Genomic DNA, 22,453 nt, shown 5'->3' with positions numbered 1-22,453 from the left:
CTATTACGTGCACTGCTGTTTTTAAGTAATTTGTATTATAGGTTTTATCTTGTTTTTATGCTACCATGTTTTATCTTGTTGTGCTCCACTCTTAGCTCGCTCGTGGGGAGAGCAGATTATAAGTATTATAAAATAAATTTACCATGGCTGCATATTCTGAATTTCCCAGGCTTAATGGATCGGGGCAGGCAGCATCTGTCACTCCTGTACAGGCTGGAAAGAGCACTCTGGCGCCTTTTTCTGCTTAGGGAAAAGATTGCTGTAGGAGGTACTGCCAGGAATGGACATGGATCAGTGATACAGCAGCTGCTCGATGCAGGAGGTCTCAAGTTCAACCCCCAGCATCTCCCAACTAAAAGGATCAGGTAGAACTAGTGATATGAAAGATCTCCGCCTAAGACCCTGGAGAGTCACTGCTAGTCTGAGTAGCCAGCACTGACTTTGATGAACCAGTCGTCTGATTCAGTATAAGGCAGCTTTGTGGATTTCACCTACTGGAGGGGGAAGCTTTTACCTGAGCATAGTGAACATTTGAAGGTTCAATTACAGTTCTAGAATAAAAAATACAAATGTTGCATTTGAGACTTAGAAAAAAATCAAAGAAGCTGGTCAGTACTGGAACTGGGTTGATTTTTTGTGTCTGCAAGTCACATCTGTGAGAACGACTGCGGTATGGGAAAGAAAGGGGAAATTGTAGGGGATTACTGTTGAGCTTTTTAGAAGCATCTCTGTTCGTTTTTGGAAGCAAAGAACAAATTGTTTTATTTACAGCACTTTGCGGCTGCCCTTCCACAAATGTATTCATGGCGATTTGCAAAAAAATAAAAATTAAGAATAAATCTAAAGTGGAGGAATAGGTAAGAGTGAAAATATGGCAACAGATAAGAAGCAACTCAAGTTCTGTGTATTAAAATAAACTAAAAAGAAGCGCACTTCATTTACAAGATACTAAAACTTAGCACCAAAAGCACAGGGGACTGTGACTGGTGCTGAAAAGCATAGGTGGGAAGCTGCTGGATGCTAAACTCCAGCAGTTACAGGCACAAAGAAAGAAAAGGGCCTTAAATGATGATCTTGGTAGCTGACTAGCTTTATATGGAAGAAGGTGCCTGGGTCCCAGATGCAGGTTACTAACCAGCACATTGAATTGTGCCTGGAGTCTGTGAAGATCTTTAGATACTGGTTGTTCTATGCTCTTTTCAGTGGGCTATGATTAAAAATCTAACCACTATATTCTGGACAAAAGGGCATTTCCAAAGAATTGATGACCCGTGGTCTGATCTGTATGTTCTCTAGTCCTGTGTTCTAAAAGGATAGTTAGGAGTGAGAGAAATAAGAGTGTAGGGACCATACCCAAGGATGAATGCTGTGTTCCTGTTGCAGAGGAGCTGGAAGGTCTCGCAAATTTCAGCCTTACAGTCTTTGAATAAAGGCAGTGCTCTGCAGGCACATCAGTCTCTGCTAGTGTAGCAGTTAGGGTGTTGGAGTAGGATCTGGGACATCCAGAATTGAATCTCAGTTCTGTCATAGAAGCTTGTTGGGTGACCTTGGGTCAATTGCTCTCTCTCTCTCTCTTTCAGCCTAACCTACCTCCAGGGTAGTGGTTGTGAGAATATCATAGAAGAGGGGAGAATCAAGTAAGCTATTTTAGGTCCTCTTTGGGGAGAAAAACAGGCTATAAATAAAAGCATCGTGTGGAGGTGTAGCGTGGATGTGATGTAATGAAAGAGTGACTGAAAGCTGCCTTATCCTGACTAAACTTGTACAACCTGTACCTAAAAGTGGACATAGCCCTGTAGATGACTTTAGCAGAAACGAATATGAATTGCCCATTAATTAAGGAGTATACCCTTGTAATGCCTTCTCCATTGTTATAACCTATCATAAATAATCCTTGAGTTGGTGGTTTGTGGGTGTCATAAAACAGAGAGGTAGGGAGGTCATGTATAAACTGGTATGCTTGGAATCTGGTCTTCATGTACAGTCCAAGACAAGCACCATCAGGGTGTTCCAGTAAAGGAGGTAATCGCAAAGTCCTGTCGTATTCCTGCACTGTGAACTAACACTTGACATATACCTGATTGCATTTCTCCCCGGGGGACTGGATTTCATGAAGGCAGGAGAGAATGTCTTGTAGAGTTGGATGTTCTGCCAACTGCAGTCAAATATTGTCCTGTATTCTGTATAGTCAAGGATACTCTGGTGTATCCTTGCGTATCTGGTGTAAGTGCTTCTTTAATTTAAAACCTGGGCTTCTTCATTAGTAGTAGCAAAAGCAAAAGCTCCTTTGTGGCCTTTGCAGCTCGTGCCCTCTGTGTCAACTGATGGCCTAGAAGGACTGGAAGGGTGGTGATTCCAACTGGGGAGGGGCCAGACACCCACCCGCGAGCCTGGGCTGAAGTAACAGTGCTGTGGATGAAACCCATGGACTGACTATCACTGATGGAGACAGCATTCCCCTAGGGCTGCAGGAGCCTTGGGAACACTGGGGAGGTTGTGGGCCCCAGCCAAGGCGTTGTGTCCACTGGCAAAGGGGGAGGGTCCAGATGTTGAGCAGGGCTCTAAAAACGATGGTTCTTAGGAGTCTGGGTTGGTCAAAGTGGGGAGGACTGAGAGGCGAGGGACTGATGGGCATGGAGTAACTCCTGGCGAACCGTGCTTGGCAAACCCTGTATCTGTAGCCAGATGGTGAATAAAAGTTGTTTACTGGTGGCCACCATGTAAATTTTGTGAGAACAGTCAGGGACCAGCGACCTCCCTCCAGAGGCTGCATACATCCCTCCTTCATGTGGGTAGCCCTACCTATACCCTTGCTTCCTCGTCCTGCAAGAGTTATGCTGATATATGCACACATTACGGAGCTGCTGCTGCCCCTGACCTTATTTACTTTGGCTTCTGCAGCTTCCTAGGTTATTTTTGTAACTTAGGGCATTTTGCTGTGCTCTTTATACCCTTCTTATAAATGACTGGTTTAAAGGTTTAAGGCATAATGATGTCAGTCCTAATATTCAGAACTCTGCTGGGCAAAATTGGATTTGAAAAGGGCAGCTGTGTTTGATATATCTGTCCAGTTCATGGATAAAGCATGAGTGGAAGGTACAGGCTTGCTTTTTACATCAAAAGGGACATGAGGTGAAGAAAGCTGAACCCCTGTCCGTTCCCCAGCATGTGTCAAGAGCAGATGACATCCCTTGCTTTATATATGAATGGGACAGATACATGAATGAAGAGTTGTGACTTCGCCATTGTTTCCCATTTGGTCCTGCTGTGTTATTAATCTAGTGCCAGCCAAATGTACACAGTTGCATACTGAATGTCTCATAACAGTTGGCTCATGCTTCAGGAAGTTTGTAGTCTAAATTTCAACAGTGGCGGAGTCAACATGGATCTGGGAGGGAAAGGAGAAAGTGACGCAAGTGCTGAGTGGAAAGGGGAAGGGCCTGGACAAGGCAAGGCAATTTGTTTTTAAAAAAGGGGGAAGTAAAGAGATTGAAAATATGAGAATTATATCCTGGATATAAGGAGGCAAAGACCTATTCTTCTTTGTAGTTGATGTTTTCTGAATGTTTGCAGTAGTGCATGCACTCAAGTAGACCCATCATTCTTCCTGTAAATAGTTCCCTTAGCGAGTTCCTTTTGCAACGCTGAGGTTCAGCAGTTGAAATATTAGAGCAGCAGGGGGTGGGGGGAGGATTGTTTGCTTTGGAGAGGAAGCAGTTAAAATTACCAAAGGATGTCCGGAAATTGAATAAAGTGGGAGCAATGCCCTGGGCTCGTGATACTGGGCTTATGGTATCCCTTGCAGTTGGCAAGTCAGTGAATGAACTGTGTGTCAGACTGCCCGGGCTTTTTGGCTTGTAGAAAATTAGTCAGAAAAGAGCTTGGCCAGAGGTAAGAACAATTTTGGGGGGCAGTTGGCTGAAGAGAGGTTGCTGATGCCGCATCAGTTTCTTACAGCTGTTTTATCTAGTCTTGAATGTATGATGGGTATGATAGGGAGATAATTCAGATTTAATAGAGAGAGAGAGAGAGACTGGATGTTTGCTAGTATCTGTTGGAGGTTTGACTGCATTCTTCCAGAAGAAAAAAAAACCTTTTGTGTGTCTGTGTGTGCTTGCTGCCTGCCTTGCAGACTGATCTAAATTGTAACAGAGCAGTAAAAACCACCTGTGTCACAGTAGTATCTTGTGGTCACCCCATGTCCAGCACAGGTTGTCTGTCCAGGGAGAATGTGAGAGAGAAAATTCCTGTTGCAGCTGCCTACTGTTTCCCAGTAGCCTCCCAGAAAGGGTGGTGTTGGCTGCTGGCTTTTCCAGACCTTGAACATTGAACAAAGCTTCAGGTATAGGGCTTGAATCACACTGGCACAATGGAAACCTGAGAAGAACTGTGGGTAATGATTAAGTTGTGAAAGGCTAAACCATCCTATTGTGTCCTGCATTTGTAAGCGCTGTGAGAGTAGGAAGACCTTTGGCTTGCACTTCTTTCAAGGTATTGTGTGTTACGGGAAGGGAAGCTTCCTTGTATTTATTTATTTGAATCATTGTATTGTGCTGTAATCTAACCAAATATGTAGTTCAACAGGCTCCCTTTTAAGTAATATGCATTTAAATAGCTTGTTTGGCTAGGAAAGGCTGAGGTATTGGGGTTTGGTTGGGTTTTGTGTCTTCTTCTGGTGTGTGTGTGGGTCAGAATCCAAAGCACTGCTTACATGAGAGTAATTCAAGAGTTTTGGTACAGTCAGTGGGATGTTTGTCCTTGGAACAACTGGACCGAGTGCCATCATGCAAAGTGGTTTTGAAATTCCTCTTGGTTTCAAAAGCAGTTTGACATGTGTTGTTTTGGGGAAGAGTGTTTGTCCACAGAACTAATTCTGTGATTCTCTGGATACTGGCTATGAATTTTCTAAATCAAAACTCCTGCACCAAAAGGAGAAGGCAATTTACACAGCCAGTATAAAATGATCACATTTTCTTCTGCTTAGGGCCATCATATGATTAAAGAAATCTTAGTTAATTCTCTGAGCTCTGCTTGATTAAGTAATGACTTAAATTTTGAGTGCAAGAAAAAAAGCTCTAGAGAGAAAATCATCCATTTTTATATGATGCATGTTTATATGATGCAGGCCTCATCTTAGAAGAGGCATTCTTCCTTCTTGCACTGGAGAGAATACCTGTTTTAAGATGTCACATGCTATCTGCAGTTTTTGCAAGTACTTACATTGTAAAAAAAAATTAAATCTCCTGACTTCATTCAACTGCTTATTTTTAGCCAATCAAAATAGTTAAATGATTGATTTACTCAGTTAAATGTTGCAGCCCTAATACTTAATCCCCTAAAGGTGGAGTATAAATGAAATTTTTTAAAAATCTGCTGGCCACGGGAAAAGGGCAGGAGTTGGGCAGGGCACTCTGAGCATTAGAGATCCTGCTTGGCTCACTCCTCCTGATATTTCATCAAGCATTGTTTACTTCCAAGCCCATCTTTTCCCATTTTGTGGTCTAGAGCATTCGGATGGGGTGGGAGGTTGTGGTCAGATCTGTGATTCCAGTGATGCTGAATTATATATCTGGTTCCAGTTTCTGCTGTTATGATTGTAGAACCTGCACAGCCCTAAGAATGCTTGTGGGTACATCTTGAAAAGATAGTTTGGCTGGCCATGGAAACTGTCCAGCTCTCAGTGTGAACACTTGTCCATAATTCATGCTTATGTAATGTACAAAGCAAACAGTTCTTCCAGGTGGAACCCCCTGAATCCCATCCACTGGGTTTGGTTGGTCTGCCATGTATATTTGAAGTTCTGCCTGGGAAAGACAATAATGGCCTTTCAAGCTGAACTGCTGGCTTCCTGTCAAGAGGCCACATGCCTCACTTTGAGACGTGCAGCTCTGCTTGTGCTCTCCCCTGGCTTGCTTATGCTGGCTGCTTCCTTCACCAAGGCTGGAAGAATCCTCAGATACCTATGGAATATGGACTGGGACGTCACTGGGTAGGACTCAGGCCTTGAGAAGGGGGGATGGGGAGAGAAGCATTCTTACTCTGCCTTTTACACAAAAGCTGCATGCCTGCTGCTGGTGCTGCTGCTGTCCCACTAACTGCAGACTACCTGGTTGAACCCTGTAGCATTTGGACTCCTATCCACTGACTTGGTCTTACTGCTTTTCAGTCTTGGAGGGACTAAAAGCCCCTTGTAGCTCATGGAAAAGTGCAGAGTGTGCATGTATATGGTTCCATGTTTAAGCTTCATGCTGTGGACTCCTTTCTACTTTCAAAACCCATTTTCTCATGTAATCTTTGCTCAAGCCCATTTAGCCCTCTTCCCCAATTGAAATGAAGCCCAAGGTGTTGGAGTTGCATTTGCTTCCATTCATTCTTCATTACCTGGACTTCTCCCCCTTTTTTCTCCCTTCCCTCTGTCGCTCTTAAAATTTGGATTGTAACTCTTTGGGGTGGGGACTTATCCTCTTGCTCATGCTACTCCTTAACATGTAACACATAGCACTATACGGTATGTTTTCATCCCTGGCATTTCCAGATAAAGGTTCTGAATTCTGTATTAATGAAGTTTCTTCTGTGGGAAAGAGTTTGCTTTCTTTTTTTAACCTTCAAATGACTTTTTCTCTGAAACACATGAAGGGATTGCTAGTTTGGACATGCTAGAAGCCTTTCCCCTGATCTGCTAGTTTTCCACATACAGGGAATGTAGCATGTACGCTGTGCAGTGTGCTTTGGGCAGTTCTAATTGCCATTTCTGCTTTTTCCATCTGGTTACCTCATTGAGTTTTTTTACTGTGATGGGTGGGAAGAGATTGCCTCATTACCTATCTGTACTCGCTTTTTAGTCACTTTATAGCTGAGAATAGATTTCTTGACCATAAAAACCACCCTTCCACCCCTTTTTTTGTGTGTATTAAAATATGCTTGGATTGCTAAATTCTTGGTAGTTCAGTGTGAGTCTTTGAGAACTATAGTCATTGCTTCATACTCTGGAGTGCAATGAAACCAGCAATTGAATCACTGTTATTTGTCTTTTTCCAGTTCAGGGTACGATGAAGCAGTGATAGGATTTTGTAAGCAATCACTTTGGGGGAGGGAATCCCCTTTTTAAAGGCCAGGTACTATTTCTTCATTAGCATCTTTCTCAATGTGGGGATAATATTGGCTTACCTTACACAGTTGTTAGAAGTGTCATTAGAAGCATATGTGAAATACTTTAGCTCCTCGAAGCCTAATTTTCATAGCACCAGAAGAGACTGGAGGCCATCCAGGCACCTAGAGTTGCCAATTCCAGCTTGGGAAATTCCAGGAGATTTGAGGGTATACCTGGGGAGGATAAAGTTTCAGGAGAGGAGAACCTCTGTGGGGAGGCAACGCCATAGACGCTACCCTCTGAAAGCTCTGCTTCCTCCAGGGCATTGATCCCCTCAGACTGTAATTCTAGAAGAACTCCAGGCCATACCTGAATGTTGACCACCCTACAGGAACCTCTTAAAAACTTCTGGTGGTTGTAATTTGGGAGGGGTCATTTGGAGCTCTCAGCTATATCCTGTTCCGTAGACTCCCAAGTGCTATCATGCTTACTGTATAGTCAGAGACTACAAACTGCACCTTGGCCCTTACAGCACGAGCCACTGCATGGTAAGCTTTTGAGAAGTTCCAGCTTATGTCCCTGGTGTTCTGAATGCTGGGTGGTGAAGTCTCCCCCCTTGTTGGCTGCCAGTTGTCCTGCCCCTTTAAAATCAGTGATAACACAATTATGTGGATTTCTGTCTCCAGCCTCTGTGTGCTTATCACTTCCTATCTAGTGCCATTCTGGTGATATGAGTGGAGGTTAAAGTTCTGAGAATTAGATTGCCAGGGGCAGTGAGGGACCTTTTGGTGTCTGGTTAACTCTTCAGGTTAATACAATTGCAGGAATCTCTTCTCAGTAAATGCACAGAGGCCTTTTAAGGAAGCGGGGAGGAAAAAAACATTTGCTCATTTGATTCTTGAGCTGATGCAATTTAAAATGAACCATGGGCACAATTAAGCCCTGTAGCTGCACAGTTAACCTTATTTATTGGTGTATTGAGGATATCTGCAGCTTCCCAGCACTGATTTGATTAAAATGAGCTCCTTTTTGTCACATCACCAATTCACTGGCTTATGTTCAGTCCCTCTCATGATCCGTATGTCTCCAGCAACCATTGTGGAAAATTACAGAAAGATTGCCAAGTTGCCTGCCTGCCACACTACCCTGCCCTGCTATTCTTGCCAGCTTTCCTGTCCTCTTCCCTCCTTCCTGGTCATCATAGCCTTTGATGACCAGGAAGGAGGGAAGAGGTGCAGGAAAGCTGGTGATGGCAGCCAAGAGTAGCAGGGCAATGTAGTGTGGCAGGCAGGCAACTTGGCAACCTTGACAATTGAAAGGCAGCTAGAACGGCCTTATGCTTTTTCCTCCAGCTCTGGAGAAGACCTATGTACTGTTCAGTGAGTTGTGCATGCTACCATGTCACTGCAATGCTCCTTTCCTCCTGCTGTTATTGAGAATAACGGGGCAACCTAGACTTCCTCTCTGAAGTCTAAAGGGTGTAAGTGGGGAGAGAGTGAACACTGCTAGTCTATTAGGATGGGTTTGGAATCCCAGAAGGGCAGCTGTGAGCAGGTCAAAAGCAGAGTTCAGCATCTTCCTCTAGCTTCTGAGAGTTCACTGGAGATCTCAAAAATATTCCAAGGTAGCCAAGAAAGAGGAACACACACACCAGGATACAGTAATACGCAATTCTGTTCTATTAATGTGTGAGTACTTCTCAGGCCAGTCGTAATCTCCCTCTCCTTTTCCTCCAACTGTTATCAGCTTTTAGCTCATAGCTGCTGACTGAACAGGAATTCTAGTCTTCACGTCAGAGAGCCAAATGCAGAAGACTTTAGGCAGGTGTCCAATGTTTGGAAATCAGCATAGATAAGAATTAACCGCTGTAAGTGCTGTAAAATGAGTTTCTAGGGAACAGTTTGATCTGTGAGCCCCCAATCTGTATATGTATTAATACAGATTAAGAGATTGCTTTGAAGTTTAATAATTAAATAATTGTTCTGTTGTCACAGTTGTTCCTCCTTCCTGAAAAAGATGGGACCTCTCTCTCAGTACTGAGCTGCATGCCACAGTTTCCTGTCTTGGAGTGCTTTTGCTTCCTAAAGAAAATCTAGTGTATGTTCCCTCTCCTATGTCTGTTAGAGATTGTTTTTAGGGGGTCTTGAAGGTGATGAGGACTCTTATTCATACTTTTTTTCAGTGCAGTCACCACATCTTCTCTTTATCCTTCTATAAAACCACTGGTATTTATATAATTTTCCAGTCTTGTTTAGAAACTTGCTTTCATTTTAAAAGGAAAATTGAACTTCCTAGAATGTTACATTCTGTGACTAATGCTTAGAATATGCACAGTCTTGATCTAAGGGCAAAGGAGCCTTCAGGTTCTTCAAGCTGCTTTCTCAGGCGATGCTCAGATTCCCTGCGCTTCTCTTCCTAATGTCTACTATTCTATGTTTCTTCCAGGTTCTCTTAACAGCACATCAGTGATACTTCAGGATGTCACACGAGCATCATTCCATGCCGCATATGGACCATCATATGAATGGCTCAGCAATAAGCACCGCTGATCCTCATGCGCACCATCACACAACGCCATCAACAGAGCACTCACATGGTGGAGGCATGATGATGGTGAGTAGGACAACCCTTGGCCTGACAGATCTTTTGCACTTAAGGAATCTTAGGTGCAGGAGATACTGAAAGCCTTGACACTGCCCCTCCCTTCATGTTTCCATCTGTTTTTCTGACCAGCGAACCTCACCTTCCACGGGGCCTTTCTTGCTCGCAGATGACCAGCAAATGATCCATGGACTTGCTTTGAGCCATGGTGGCTGTACCAAATTTTAATCAAGATATGGCAAAAGGTTTGTCCGTAGGGTTGGGAGGGAAAATCACCTTGTAAGCAGAGACATAAAGTTTCTGGAAACGTTGAAGCCATGGCTTAAGTGTAGTTTTTTTTCCCCCTTGGGTTTTGTTTTTCTGAAAGAAAAAAATCCAAACATTTTGGGGGAAACTAAAATATATGTAATATTATTTTCTTTTCAAGCCAAATTTTTACTGATACAAAACATCAAATGTATAATGTATAACTTAGCCTATAAAATTGAATTGTATTTATGAATAACTGCCTTAATTTACTCTAAGCAAAAATGTGAGTAGACCCATACTGGGGGTGGGGGAGAGTGCTTAAAACTGCTGCACCCTCTGCTTCCTTATCACATGTATCTTATCTTTTGCCCCCTGAGATAGGAAAAAATTGAAGTTGGAAGTAGAAAACCCCGGTTTAGTAATAAAGAAAATTAAGATGTGTTATCTCTGTACAGAAGTAGTCTCAGAAAGTCCTCATAGAATTAGCAGTGTAGTTGAATATTGAAAATCCTGAACTTTCCAATAGTGTATTGTCATACACTTTATAAGATGATATGGACAAAAGTAGTCACATATAAAAATAAATTTATACTTGGAAGTTTTGTATGTGGCTACAGTATACACAGAAAATATCATAATTAATGCTGTACATTATTTTCACTGTTCCATTTTAAGTGACTAAAGCATTTCCTAATTCCAAATGAGAAAATAGGAGGGTTTTTTTCAGTGCACCCCGAAGAAAACAGGAGGGTTTTTCCCCCAATTTTTCAGCTGGAAAACTTTGGGAGAAGGTCTTGGGGGAATAGAGGGGGAAAAAAACATTTTCCAGTATTTTTTTTGTGGGCATTGTAAGAGAGAATGCACATTCTGATAGTTCATCTTTGGACTCACTACAGGTGAGTGCTTGTGCTTCATATATATGAAGTTCTTATTGTGAGTTGGCACCAACATGATCACAAAGCCTGATCACTTATGAAGTGGCCAATTTGTGCAGCCACATGCACTTCTGGCCCCCATACCATTATCTAGAGAATAGAATTGGCCCTGGAGCTGAGGTTTGTGTATATGTGTGCCCCAAAAGTGCTCTCCAATGGTAAGTTTATTATTTTGATGAGTGATAGATCAAGATGGGTAGCCGTATTAGTCTGTCTGTAGCAGTAGAAAAGAGCAAGAGTCCAATAGCACCTATAAGACTAATAAAATTCATTATCTGAAGAAGTGAGCTGTGACTTACCCTACCACAAATTTTGTTAGTCTTATAAGTGCTACTGGACTCTTGCTCTTTTATTCTGATGTGTGCATTTGTGCTGCGTGTTCCAGCCAGAAGTGGGAAAATGGGGTTTGCCCTGGCAGTCTTGTTCACCATCAGAAGCATATAAACCAGCAAGATTTCTTGTAGCTTCAGACCAGCAATGCAGTGGAGACCCTGTGTCTGCCATGAGTTGAAAGAGGGTCAGGGTCACAGGCAGTAACAAATTTTGGCTGGCTGTCTAGGCCAGTCCAAAATCATGGAGAAGAAATGTTAGCCCTCCTTATTTCAGTTAAGTCAATTTGTTGCGCGTCTGGAAATGCCCCCCCCCCCCCTTCACACATGCACACACCTACTACATTAGGAACATTCTTTGGTTTCTCCTTAAACTGATGATGAAGAAGAAAATCAGTGTGGTGAGTAGTCCACTCTAATTCTTAAGTCAGTGAATTTGCAGTCTCGGAGACTCCAGTCAGACTTCTCCTATTTGAAGGTCTGGTGCCAAAAGACTTTACAGTTTGCAAGGATCTGTAGCAGAGTTCTCTGTCTCTTGTGCAGGACATGACCTTCCACTTCAGCTATAAGAATGTGCCTTTGCTGTTTTCTGGGCTTATCATCAATACAGCTGGAGGTGAGTGAATTAGGCCAAATTATGGTGGGCTGTTTCATGCTGCCTCAACTGAAGAACTGCCTAGTGCCCTTCTTTTCTGCATTTACTCTGCTATAACACTGGCTTTCAAAGTTCAGAGAAGCCTTTCCATGTGGACTTGTGTGGGAGGGAAGCCTCTGCCATGGAACTCCATGGTAATGCTGAAGATATTGGAGCGTGTTTTGGGGAGCATGCTCAATCCAGGCCATGCCCATAGCGGCTTTGCTTGAATTGAGAATGTACCCAAGGAGACGCCCAACACCTCCTATGTGGCCATGCACTGAAGGAAAAGCTCTCCAGTTATCCTGGGTAGCAGATGACTGGACAGACCCTTCTGTGCCCACGTCCTTAGAGAGCTGCTGCCTGTCAGAGCAGAACATACTGTGAGCTAGATTCAAGAGTCTGACTTGGAAAAGGAAGTTTCATATGTTCTTCAGCAAAAGATGCTGCAGGGAAGGAGCAGCCAGACCAAGTGTGGGGATGCATCTTTCAAGACTGGATGTCTGTCAACCTCCAGCCTGGGGTCTATTGATACCCATTAACTGGAACTTTAACTTTGAATGTTCCCTGTATTGTATATCACCCTTCAAGATCTATTCTCTAATATCCTCATAGTAACCTCCCTCCTCTGGCTTATCCTTCAGGCCCCTTTGTGTAACATACATAAATACATACCTCTGATCTTTTTTCTATCCACTGGATACATCTGATGAAATAGGCTGTTGTCTACAAAAGCCGAGGCTGCAGTAAACGTGCCACAACCAGGTGCCTCAAGAGAGCCAGTGTGGTGTAGTGGCTTGACTGTCTGATTAGGATCTGGGAGAGCCTGGTTCAAACCCCAGCACTGCCATGGAACCTTGCTAGGTGACCTTGGGCCAGTCACACACTCAGCCTAACTTTCTTCATAGGGTTGTTGTGAGAATAAAATGGAGGAAAGGAGAATGATATAGACTGGTTTGGGTCACCACTAGGGAGAAAGGCAGGGTATAAATGAAGCAAGTAAATAAATAAGACTTTCAAAAAGATGTTGAATATAACTACCACCCAGCTGTCCAACCCTCATGAGTCATATGACAAGATTGGGCTAGTCAGCATTGCTCGTAAAATCTGGCCTTCTGATAACTCAGGCACACAGGTTTTAAATTCAAGAATATGGTGAGAAGCTGCTGTGCACCCCTTTTGAATAACTTGGAATGTGGTGCTGTGTTCCATGTTTTGAGTGACGATTACAACTGGACGCTAATATCCATGCTCAGATTAATGGGTGCTTTGCCTGGTGGGCCTGGATGCCGATATCTTCACAAGAAGACAGATGGAGTCGTTGACTTTCCTCCCTTTCCCTGTTAGAAATGGCTGGTGCATTTGTGGCTGTCTTCTTCCTGGCCATGTTCTATGAGGGCCTGAAGATTGCCCGAGAGAGCCTCCTCCGGAAGTCACAGGTCAGCATCCGCTACAACTCCATGCCTGTCCCAGGACCAAATGGTACCGTCTTGATGGAGACTCACAAAACAGTTGGGTGAGCAAACATGCCATCTTTGGGAGACGTTGGTTAGATTCACACGCATACAAATGAAAGAGGTGGTAGAACGGACTCTTATCATTTCAGACTGCAGGTGGAGGATCACATTTTGGAATGTTCCCTTTGGTTATAAACTCCTTGCAGACAGAAAACTTAACACAGCAAGCAAAGAGGAGACAGAACCTCTCTGTACTGTGCTAGGGATTCTTTTCACATGAAGGAACATTCAAAGTTGGAATCCTCCACCTGCATTCTGAAAGCAAGGCAGTCCATTCTACTGCATTCTTTGGCAAGTGTGAACTGGACCTAATGTGACAATTTAGGATATGATCCATACAGGGTTGGTTCACTGACTCACTGTGGTCTCATTTACACTTTTGTGATATGCCTTGTTCTGTGAGGTGCTGTGGGAATCATGACTTCTTTAATGTGTATTCTGGGAATGTGTAGGGTTATTCTGTGCCATGCTTCTGAGAAATGTCCTGGTATTCCCTCATTTAATCTCTGTCCCCACTTCCTTGTAAAAATAATTATATTTATATCTCTCTTTTCCACCAAATGAACTGAAAGGCATCTTGCATTAAAATAAAAACAACTGCCATTAAAACAATTATGAGAAAATAACAACAGCATGACACTAACAACATTAAAACATATAAGGAAAAGCATTTATAGAAGCCATCTATCCCTCTTTTCTCCAAAGGATTTACGACAACACAACATTTTAATTTGCTGCCTGCCTAAAGCCCATTAACTAGGAAACCAGGCACACTTCCTTCAGAAGGAAGTTCCACAACATATATGCACCACTACTGAAAATAGTAGGGGGGGTGTCACACAGTAGGATGGCCATTTTCCTTCCCTCCAGGTCATATATGGCTTTAAAGGTCAACATCAGCACTTTGAATTGCACCCAGAAATCAACTGGGAACCATTGGAATTCAAACAGTAACAGAGCAGTGTGCATTACAATACATTGAAGGGGGGGGTGGGTCTCTTGAAAACCAAAGCAACCATGAGGAAAAGGACCCAAGTAAAAAAAAATCAATTATATTAAAGAATAAGCAATGTGACAGTGTAAATTATAATGGAAATACATGTAGAATAATATACTGAACAATAAGTCAGTAGACTTGAATATAATCATGACAGCACAGTAAGTATATCATAGAACAAATTACCATGACATATTGAATGACGGATGTAACTCACGAGCTCCTGGTCTCTTGACTCATTCCACACATTAGCTTCTTCAGATATCCGTGCTCAATGATTAGTCGTTCCTCCATGTGAATAGCATACTAGTTCTATTCATTTCAGGCATACAGTCAAACTAGTCTCCAAGAAGTCTTTGGATATTTGAAGAAGCTACTTGTACGAAACAAGTCAAGAGCTTGGTGACCACATCAGTTATATTCATTGTTCAATATGACATTAATTTGTTCTACAATATTCTTATTGTACTACCATGATTACATGTATATTGCTCAGCATGGTATGTTAATATTGTTCTATATGTATTACTATGTTAATTAACATTTTCACATTGCTTATTTTTAATATAGTCTGTTTTTTTCACTTGGATGCTTTTCTCTATGGTTGTTTTGCAAGCCCCTGTTAAAGTCCTCACTGCTGTATTTTGGACCTGTTGCAGTTTCCAATCATTTTCCCCTCAAGGCAACTCCACATAAATCATATTGCGGCAATCTTAACATGGATTTCAGGAGGGTGTAAGTGATAGATGCCAATCCTTTAGCTTGACATTCTCAGATTCTAGAAACTTGCAGTGGTATAATATATTAGAACCTATCACAGTGTCTCAAAACAGTAAGCAGGCTTTTGAATCCCAGAGTTCCGCCTTTCATCACCATCTCTTCTCATTCCCTATGCAGACTCTTGAGCTCAGAAGTGTTTGCGGTATATGCTGATCACTTCCCCTCTGCCTCTCCCTGGCCCCCTTTTCCAATCCGCAGGCAACAGATGCTGAGCTTCCCTCACATCTTCCAGACGGTGCTACACATCATCCAAGTGGTGATCAGCTATTTCCTCATGCTCATCTTCATGACCTACAATGCCTACCTTTGCATCGCCGTGGCAGCAGGTGCGGGCACGGGCTACTTCTTCTTCAGCTGGAAAAAGGCAGTAGTGGTGGATATCACGGAGCATTGCCATTAACGCTGGCAGTGGGTTTAAGCTTCTCCCTGTAACCTCCAGAAGGACAAGGGTCACCCCCAAGCTTACTGGAAGCAATGCCAAGAAAATCTATGGGATGCTCTCAATAACTTTCTGGGGATGTGACCCCTTTCCCATGCCTCTTGCTTCCTGCTCCTCCCTGAGGAAGTGGCTCCCTAAGGGAGCCATTCTCCAGATAGGGTGGCTTACTTGGGATGGTTGGCTTGTATAATAGATACAATTAGTGGTTTTTGATTTTTATTTTTTAGAATTTACCATGATGGAATTAGCTAGCAGGCTAACATAGAATATAATTAGTTCTACATCATTTTATAATACTTCAAGCAGCATATGCTTGGATTGCCGATGGGGGTGGGGGAAAGCTTATTGAGGGGTCTTAATCTGCTATTGATGGGAGCCATGAAGCTGCTGCCATCTTAGTACAAGTACCTCTATCCAGCTACACAGCTGAGGCCTCTGCCATTCAGTGCAAGGCATTCCTGGTCATTTGTTCACTCTAGGGCCAAATCTAGCTTTATGCCCCCACCCCTCAGCCAGTGGTGATGCTGGATTGGCTCTGGCCCTAGGTATTGCCCAGCTGTCTCTGATGTAGCAAAGCCCTAATAGCTGCTTTCCCCAAGCAGCCTTGGGCTTTACATATCACTTGTACAGTTGTTCAGGGGCAGCATGACGCTGACAGGTTATGTCTGTTGTGACTAGCTGCTTCTGAAACATATAAACTGAACGCACATCCACTTTTTTAAAAAAATCCTGTTTTAAATAAATGTATGGAACAAGCACTGGCTTGGTTCTGGTTTGCAAGCAGAAAGAGACAGCAGTTTTTGCAAGGGAGCCTGTATTATTTAAATTCATGACTAGAACTACCTCATGCAAGATCGAGGTTAAGCAGCCTTATGTTGTACCTGCAGTTACAATGAGGGGGGAGTGCATTGGTCTATTCCTGTGGCTTTCTGTGTGTTCAGCCCACGTAGACAGAGAGCAACACAGGAATCATGTACAAATAAGAACTCCAGCCCTAGAAGTAGATTCATTTTACAGGCCTTGGTTTACAATTTCAGACAGGAAGCTTGCAGGAGACTGCTTCTTCCATTGTCCCTCTTGGGGGAGGAACGTAGTGAGTTATGAGTTACTTTATTTTGCTGGATCAAAACCCAGAAAATGGACCCCTGATGAAAAAACTACCCCAAGATGAGGTGCAGACTCTAGCAGCTATTTCCAGTATGTTCTGGGGCATAACCTGGAGAAAACAAGTTGGTACAGATCTATCTATCTTTGGAACTTTCTTTTGGGGCACCCAAGATTACCTGCATGGAGCGATTCAAGAGAGATGAGAGTGCTAATATGTTTTATACTTTGTATTAAATGATGACAATTCATCCCTAAAACATCTTCTGTGTATGGAGGCAAGCATTTTCCTCCAACCTGCACTAGCCTTCTTATAGTGGCAGCTGCATCTGAGAAAATATCATTCCACCCACCCTGATTCCTCAAAAATTATGGTAAGCAGTAGAGCTGACTTGGTAACTACAGATTTTAGTTCCTTGCTGCTAAATTGCTATTATGGTGCTGTGTGATGGCATGGTGTGTCAAAGTCCAGTGTACCCATCTAAAGTTTAAATAACCCGACTTCATACCTTTTTGTATCCGAGTACTGAGTGACCTCCAGCAACCCATGGTACACAGATCCTCCTCAAGAAGGCTGCAGGGCTGTGCTGATGCTATTCAGGCTAAATCAACCTGCAGCGCAAGGAATAATAAAAAAACAGAAAAACAAACCTACCATCTCTCTTATTTGATACAGGGACCAGACTCATAGCAGGGAGAAAAGAGGGCACCAAACCTTGCCATTCAGAGTTAACTGTGTTATATGCCGTTGTTCATTTTACTTCTAGAAATGGTAAAAATAGCTGGCTTGGAGCAAAGCCTACAAATCCAGCTAGTTCTGACATAGACTGTGGCAGTAATTTAGTGCTCTGGCTTACTGATTTCTCAGTTGGTGTTTGCAAGGTGTTGCTTTAATCTCTGGTAGTTCAGTTGAAAGCCTGTTGACTTGACAGACTTCTGGCTTTGATGTCTCTGCTGCAGAAATCCCCTGGCTTTGAGTCAGTTAAGTTTTGTCTAAATCTACAGCAAAAATGTAAGCAAGAAAACATGGGGGTGGGGGGAGTTTATCCCTCATTCCAATAAAGATGCTTTATGAAGGTGCATGGGAGAGAATGATTACTTGCCTCAGCAAGGAGTTGTCAAACAGCATAAAAATGAAGTAGCTTACACACAGAAACCAAAGAGGGCTTTGATTGACACTTGTTTGTCCTATGTTGCAAGGTATGAAGCCAACAACAATGCAAAGGAAACAGGCAGGATCAGCCCTGCCATAAGCTGAATTAGTCTGGGTGGGGGCAAAATTCCCAGGGGCAACTGCATCAGCGATGTAAATTTCTCAGAAAGCAGAACCATTGCCTGTACTCTTGGATGGGTGATTTCCCCTACCTTCCAGGAAGGGCAAGCAAGAGCCTTTTGATTACTACCGGATAGATAGAATTGTGATGAGCATTCAAAGAGGACTGGTGGCATTTCTGGAAAGATGCCCTCCGGATTATGGCTCATAGCTGCTTATGCCACGATAAATTCCTTAAGTCTAACGATTCCCAAAGATGCTTGTTCGTTTAGTATGCTGGTATTTGCTCAGCTTGTAAAACAATGTTACTGATTTGCCATGAGCAACATAAAAACCTTGAACTGGGTGTAGTTACAGGAAAGAAAATGTGCTTGGCAGTGTTTTGAACTGAATGCTCATCATCAGGTTAGGACCAAAAAGAACTATAAACATCCCTTTCCTCTGCAAGGAAGGGATCTCAGCTTGAAATGCATTGTGACTATGTGGAGGCAAAAGTTTCCTGAACTAGTTTGGTATATCTTGATTTTACCACCCAATGCAAGCTCCAGGCAAACAGGGTTAAACAGCAGGCTCTGCTCGTGGCCTCATGCTGCTTCCTCCTACAGCCCCACAGAATCAATATAACGAGTAGAACGGAGACAACTGCTAGCTGCATTGAAGCCACTTATAAACTAGACTTGCACAAAGCCTCTCACATAAGGTGAGCAAGGATTTTTTTGCAAGCTGCCTGGATGGAAAGTTTTTATAAAATAGAAGGGAGATTGACTTTCTGCCCCTCGGTGTGGTACAAATAAGTGACAGTGGTAAATGTGGACAGATCAGCTTAGAAATTGTACTAGCCTATTAGTCTTGCTACAGAGTTTTAATCTGTACTAATGAGGTCAACCAACCATATAGTATGAGTTACCTTTAAAGACAATTCAGCTAACTGCCTGTACTGGTGGATGTTCTAGGCCTACACAAATTCATCAGTGGTCACCACATGTTACCCGATACCCAACAGCAACTGAACCAATCAAGGCAGAGCCTGGGCTCCCAGACCCTCAAGCAGCCATCTATTTACAGATGTATACAAAGGGCATACATCATAAGATTCTCTGTGTACCAAGAAAAATCTGTCTTCTCCCACTGTACTCATCAGTTAATGACTGTCTTGTGTATGATGCTGGAAGCAATGTAATGCTGTATTCACCTAGCCCATCCTATTTCAAGCAGGATTGGGCTTGCTGCTATAGTCAAACATGTCTAATGGACAAATGGTGCCTTTTCCAAAACATGCCAGGGTCAATGTGTATTAGCAAATCGATAGGCTAGAGACTGCCCATCTCATGCTACTGTATACTGATAATCAGTCTGTATATCACTAATAAAGCAGAGTATATCTTCTAATGGTGGACATGTGGAGTGTGTTTAAGTCATCCTAAGCTGCACAAAGCAACTCTACTGGATACAAGATCAAGCATGAGGAGTTTGGTTTCTAGCATTTGTCTTAGCAAATGTATCCCCTTCTCTAGATTCATGTGCAGGAAGGCACTTTAGGTCATATGGACTGGAGCAGCTGTATGATGCAGCTAACACTCTTCCCTCCCCATTATACACATCAAAAATATTTATGTAGCCCCTGTAATCTCCATGCAGACACATGGGCTACATTCAAAAAGTTTAACATGTATTTCATGTGTCCTAATTTATGAAAAAGCAAGACAGCAACAGTGTACTAGCTTTATGGCTGACACATCAATCAGTTGATCTGTCAGTTATTGTAAATTGACAGCCTGTTACTTAATTGTAGTCACATTCCATGAAACCAAGAAAAACCCCTATGCAGGTAGCAGCTTCCCTTTTGTATTTCATTATATGGTGCCATTTGTTAGCATAGGAGTGAGGAAAAGCTGCAAGGTACCCAGCCCTACAATAACTGAGGGCAGATTCAGCAGCAAGGCAAAGCTGCTTACAGTGGCTACCTGCCAATGCCACAAGTATCTCTGAACAGGAAGAACTGATCTGCTGTCTATGTTCATAACTACGTTTTGTTTTTTTATCTTACACACCAGGTGAAGCCTATAAAAAAGAGCAACTAACAGTTCAGTGAGTCTTCCACTTATAATAACTTTGTCCAACATTATTAAAAATTAATTTTTAAAAACGAATGAATTAATTTTTATTGTTTCACAACATGCTTGTGTGAGTAGCACATCAAACTTTGCTTTTTTTGTTCTCACAGTTAATGGTTTAAAAATACTTGACCTGTCTACTGACCAAAATGACTAAGAAAATTAATTCAGCAACAGCTTTAGGGGAGAACATCTTACCAGCCAAAAATCACAATGTATTAGTGTCATGATAAGAATACACCTCATTTGACATCACCAAAAAGTTAACTAGAAGATCTTTGTCTGTTCTACTCATGTATATATTTGACAAATAATTGTGTACAACTCCCAAGCTGCAGAAGACTGCACTTTAATCCTAATAAGCCATTGGTCCATCTAGTCCAGTGATATTCAATGGCTCAGGAGTCAAATATGGCTCTTCTGAGCGCTGTTCCTCATGGCACCTATCCCATGTTCCAGGACAGTGGATAATTGCTTTATTAATTAAAATAATTTAATTACTACTATGGACCCAAGATAAAACTGTTTTAAAACAACTTGTTCATAACATATCAAGGTTCTGCAGATCCAGGGATTTTATGTTTGAGGATGGGTCAACATATGCAGCTGGTGGGGTACGATACCACCGTTAAATACTAGATCTTTTTAAAAAAAACTGTCCAAATAGTTGCATAAGATAACTCTAGATGCTCAGAGGTACTTTAGTAATTAAAAGGGTTATATTACATATTTTTGTTTGTGTGTGCATTTGGGATGGTGCACAGGACATATAGAAGTCATCATGGCTCTTTTGATTTATGGGAACTGAGAATGTGACTCTCCATGATCCATAGAGCGAGTACCACTGATCTAGCCAATATTATCTATCTACAACTGCTAATGGTTTTTAGGCACCCCTTGTACTAGAGATCCCTTTAAGCTGGAGACTGAATCAGCAACCCTTCTGCACAAAAAGCATGTGCTCTGCCACTAAGCCACAGCCCCCTCCTTTGGCATGGCACAGAATGCTACCATCCCCATCTCAATGTAAGCAACCTCTCCACCCCACATTTAAAAAAAAACATTTATTTAAGACATTGCCATTAAGGCTGCAAGATAGATAACATCAAATGGAAAGGATCCAGTCTTAGTTTCACAGAAGAGAAAGGCTTCCCTTCCTAGGACAACAGTTTAAGACCCAGAGATGACAGGCCAAACCTGCTTTCCATAACTATGGATAGATTCCTACTTTGCTCAGTTCCCACGTTCTAGAACTCAAGATTTCCAAATTGAGAAGAACGATTGTTTGGTTTGGGTTGCGGTTTGTAGCCAATGCGGTCGTGTATCATCTGTTCCCGGCTCTTGTGGTCATTACTCAGTCCCAGAGCCCCCTCGCCATCACTGGCTCCCACGACATCAACTTCTTCACGCTGCTTCTTACGACTCTGCCAAAAAAAAGGAGGGACAGTAGTAGAGCACGCTCTGTACACGTAAATTCCCAGGTCCAATCCCTGGCATGACTCAACATAAAACTGTTTCCTGTGTTCACATATAGGACTGACATACGTTGAACTTGTTTATTTTAAATTAATTCTAGATGAGCAGCCAGATTAGTCTGTAGCAGGAAGACAAAAGCTGCCTTGAATAGGTTGCTGTGAGAGGAGTCAAATTATTCCAGCATTAAGCTTTAGCAAGTCAGAGATACTGTTTTATTTTCTTTATGTAACAGACAAGGTGTGGCTCATTGGCAGAGTATCTGCTTTGCATGCAGAATGAAATCTCTTTAGGCACTTTGCACATGTTCAAGGGTTCTCTCTCCATAAACTCTCATTAAGATTGCTGCAAACTACCTTAAGAAAAAGTGTCCTGTCCTCTTCATCTGAAGTGTTATGCGGTATTACTTACCTCCACACCACGAAAAGCTGTCCCTTTGAACATACCAAGCCTTTGTTAAAAGGACAGAACAATCTTCAGGCCTGTGAGCAGTTTCTAACGCATATATGTCTAGCAAGAACATAAGTTTCCCATCTCCAGGTTGGAAAACTCCTAGGGACTTGGGGGGGTGCAGCTGGAGAGAACGGGGTTCGGGAAGGAGAGGTATAATGCCATGGAGTGCACCCTCTAAAGCAGGCATTTCCCCCCAGGGAAACTGGTCTCTAAGCCCTGGGGATCAGCTATAGTTCCGGGAGATCTCCAGCCACCGCCTGGAGGTTGGCAACCCGATGGGCGAATCTCACCTCGAGCTCCTTCCTGGCGCCCTCAAATTCCTCGATGTCATCCAACTTGAGCTCCAGACGCGTCGGCTTCCGGCGCAGCATCCTCGCACCTTTTCGGAGCGCTCCACTAGGCCAATCGCCTCCAGGTCGTCAGGACACTCGGCGTACCGCTCCACCACACACCCGGAAGTGCTCG

The 22,453-nt window shown here is 42.8% G+C and overlaps 2 protein-coding genes across 5 annotated transcripts in view; one reads left to right on the top strand and one right to left on the bottom strand.

Annotated features, from left to right (window-relative positions):
- The window catches only part of SLC31A1 (solute carrier family 31 member 1), a 28,246-nt gene extending 8,909 nt beyond the window's left edge, over positions 1-19,337 (top strand). For 2 of the 4 annotated variants that reach the window (XM_054998267.1, XM_054998268.1), the window contains 4 exons: positions 9,536-9,703; positions 11,748-11,820; positions 13,186-13,354; positions 15,331-19,337. In XM_054998267.1, coding sequence (XP_054854242.1) covers positions 9,569-9,703; positions 11,748-11,820; positions 13,186-13,354; positions 15,331-15,532 — 579 coding nt within the window. In that variant the 5' untranslated portion in view covers positions 9,536-9,568 and the 3' untranslated portion in view covers positions 15,533-19,337. Of the gene's footprint in view, positions 1-3,755; positions 3,892-4,429; positions 4,492-9,535; positions 9,704-11,747; positions 11,821-13,185; positions 13,355-15,330 lie in introns of those variants that run through there. The other 2 variants (XM_054998269.1, XM_054998270.1) reach the window with 2 other exon arrangements.
- A 743-nt stretch (positions 19,338-20,080) lies between these two features.
- CDC26 (cell division cycle 26) lies at positions 20,081-22,453 on the bottom strand. The gene is made up of 2 exons (XM_054998272.1): positions 22,279-22,453; positions 20,081-21,486 (listed from the first exon to the last, which is right to left on the bottom strand). Exons 1-2 carry the CDS (start codon positions 22,357-22,359, stop codon positions 21,310-21,312), a joined length of 258 nt encoding a protein of 85 aa, XP_054854247.1. The 5' UTR covers positions 22,360-22,453; the 3' UTR covers positions 20,081-21,309.

Source organism: Eublepharis macularius, chromosome 14, assembly GCF_028583425.1.
Source record: "Eublepharis macularius isolate TG4126 chromosome 14, MPM_Emac_v1.0, whole genome shotgun sequence".
Classification (NCBI taxonomy): Eukaryota; Metazoa; Chordata; class Lepidosauria; order Squamata; family Eublepharidae; genus Eublepharis; species Eublepharis macularius.
This window is presented reverse-complemented; position numbering and strand designations above follow the sequence as displayed.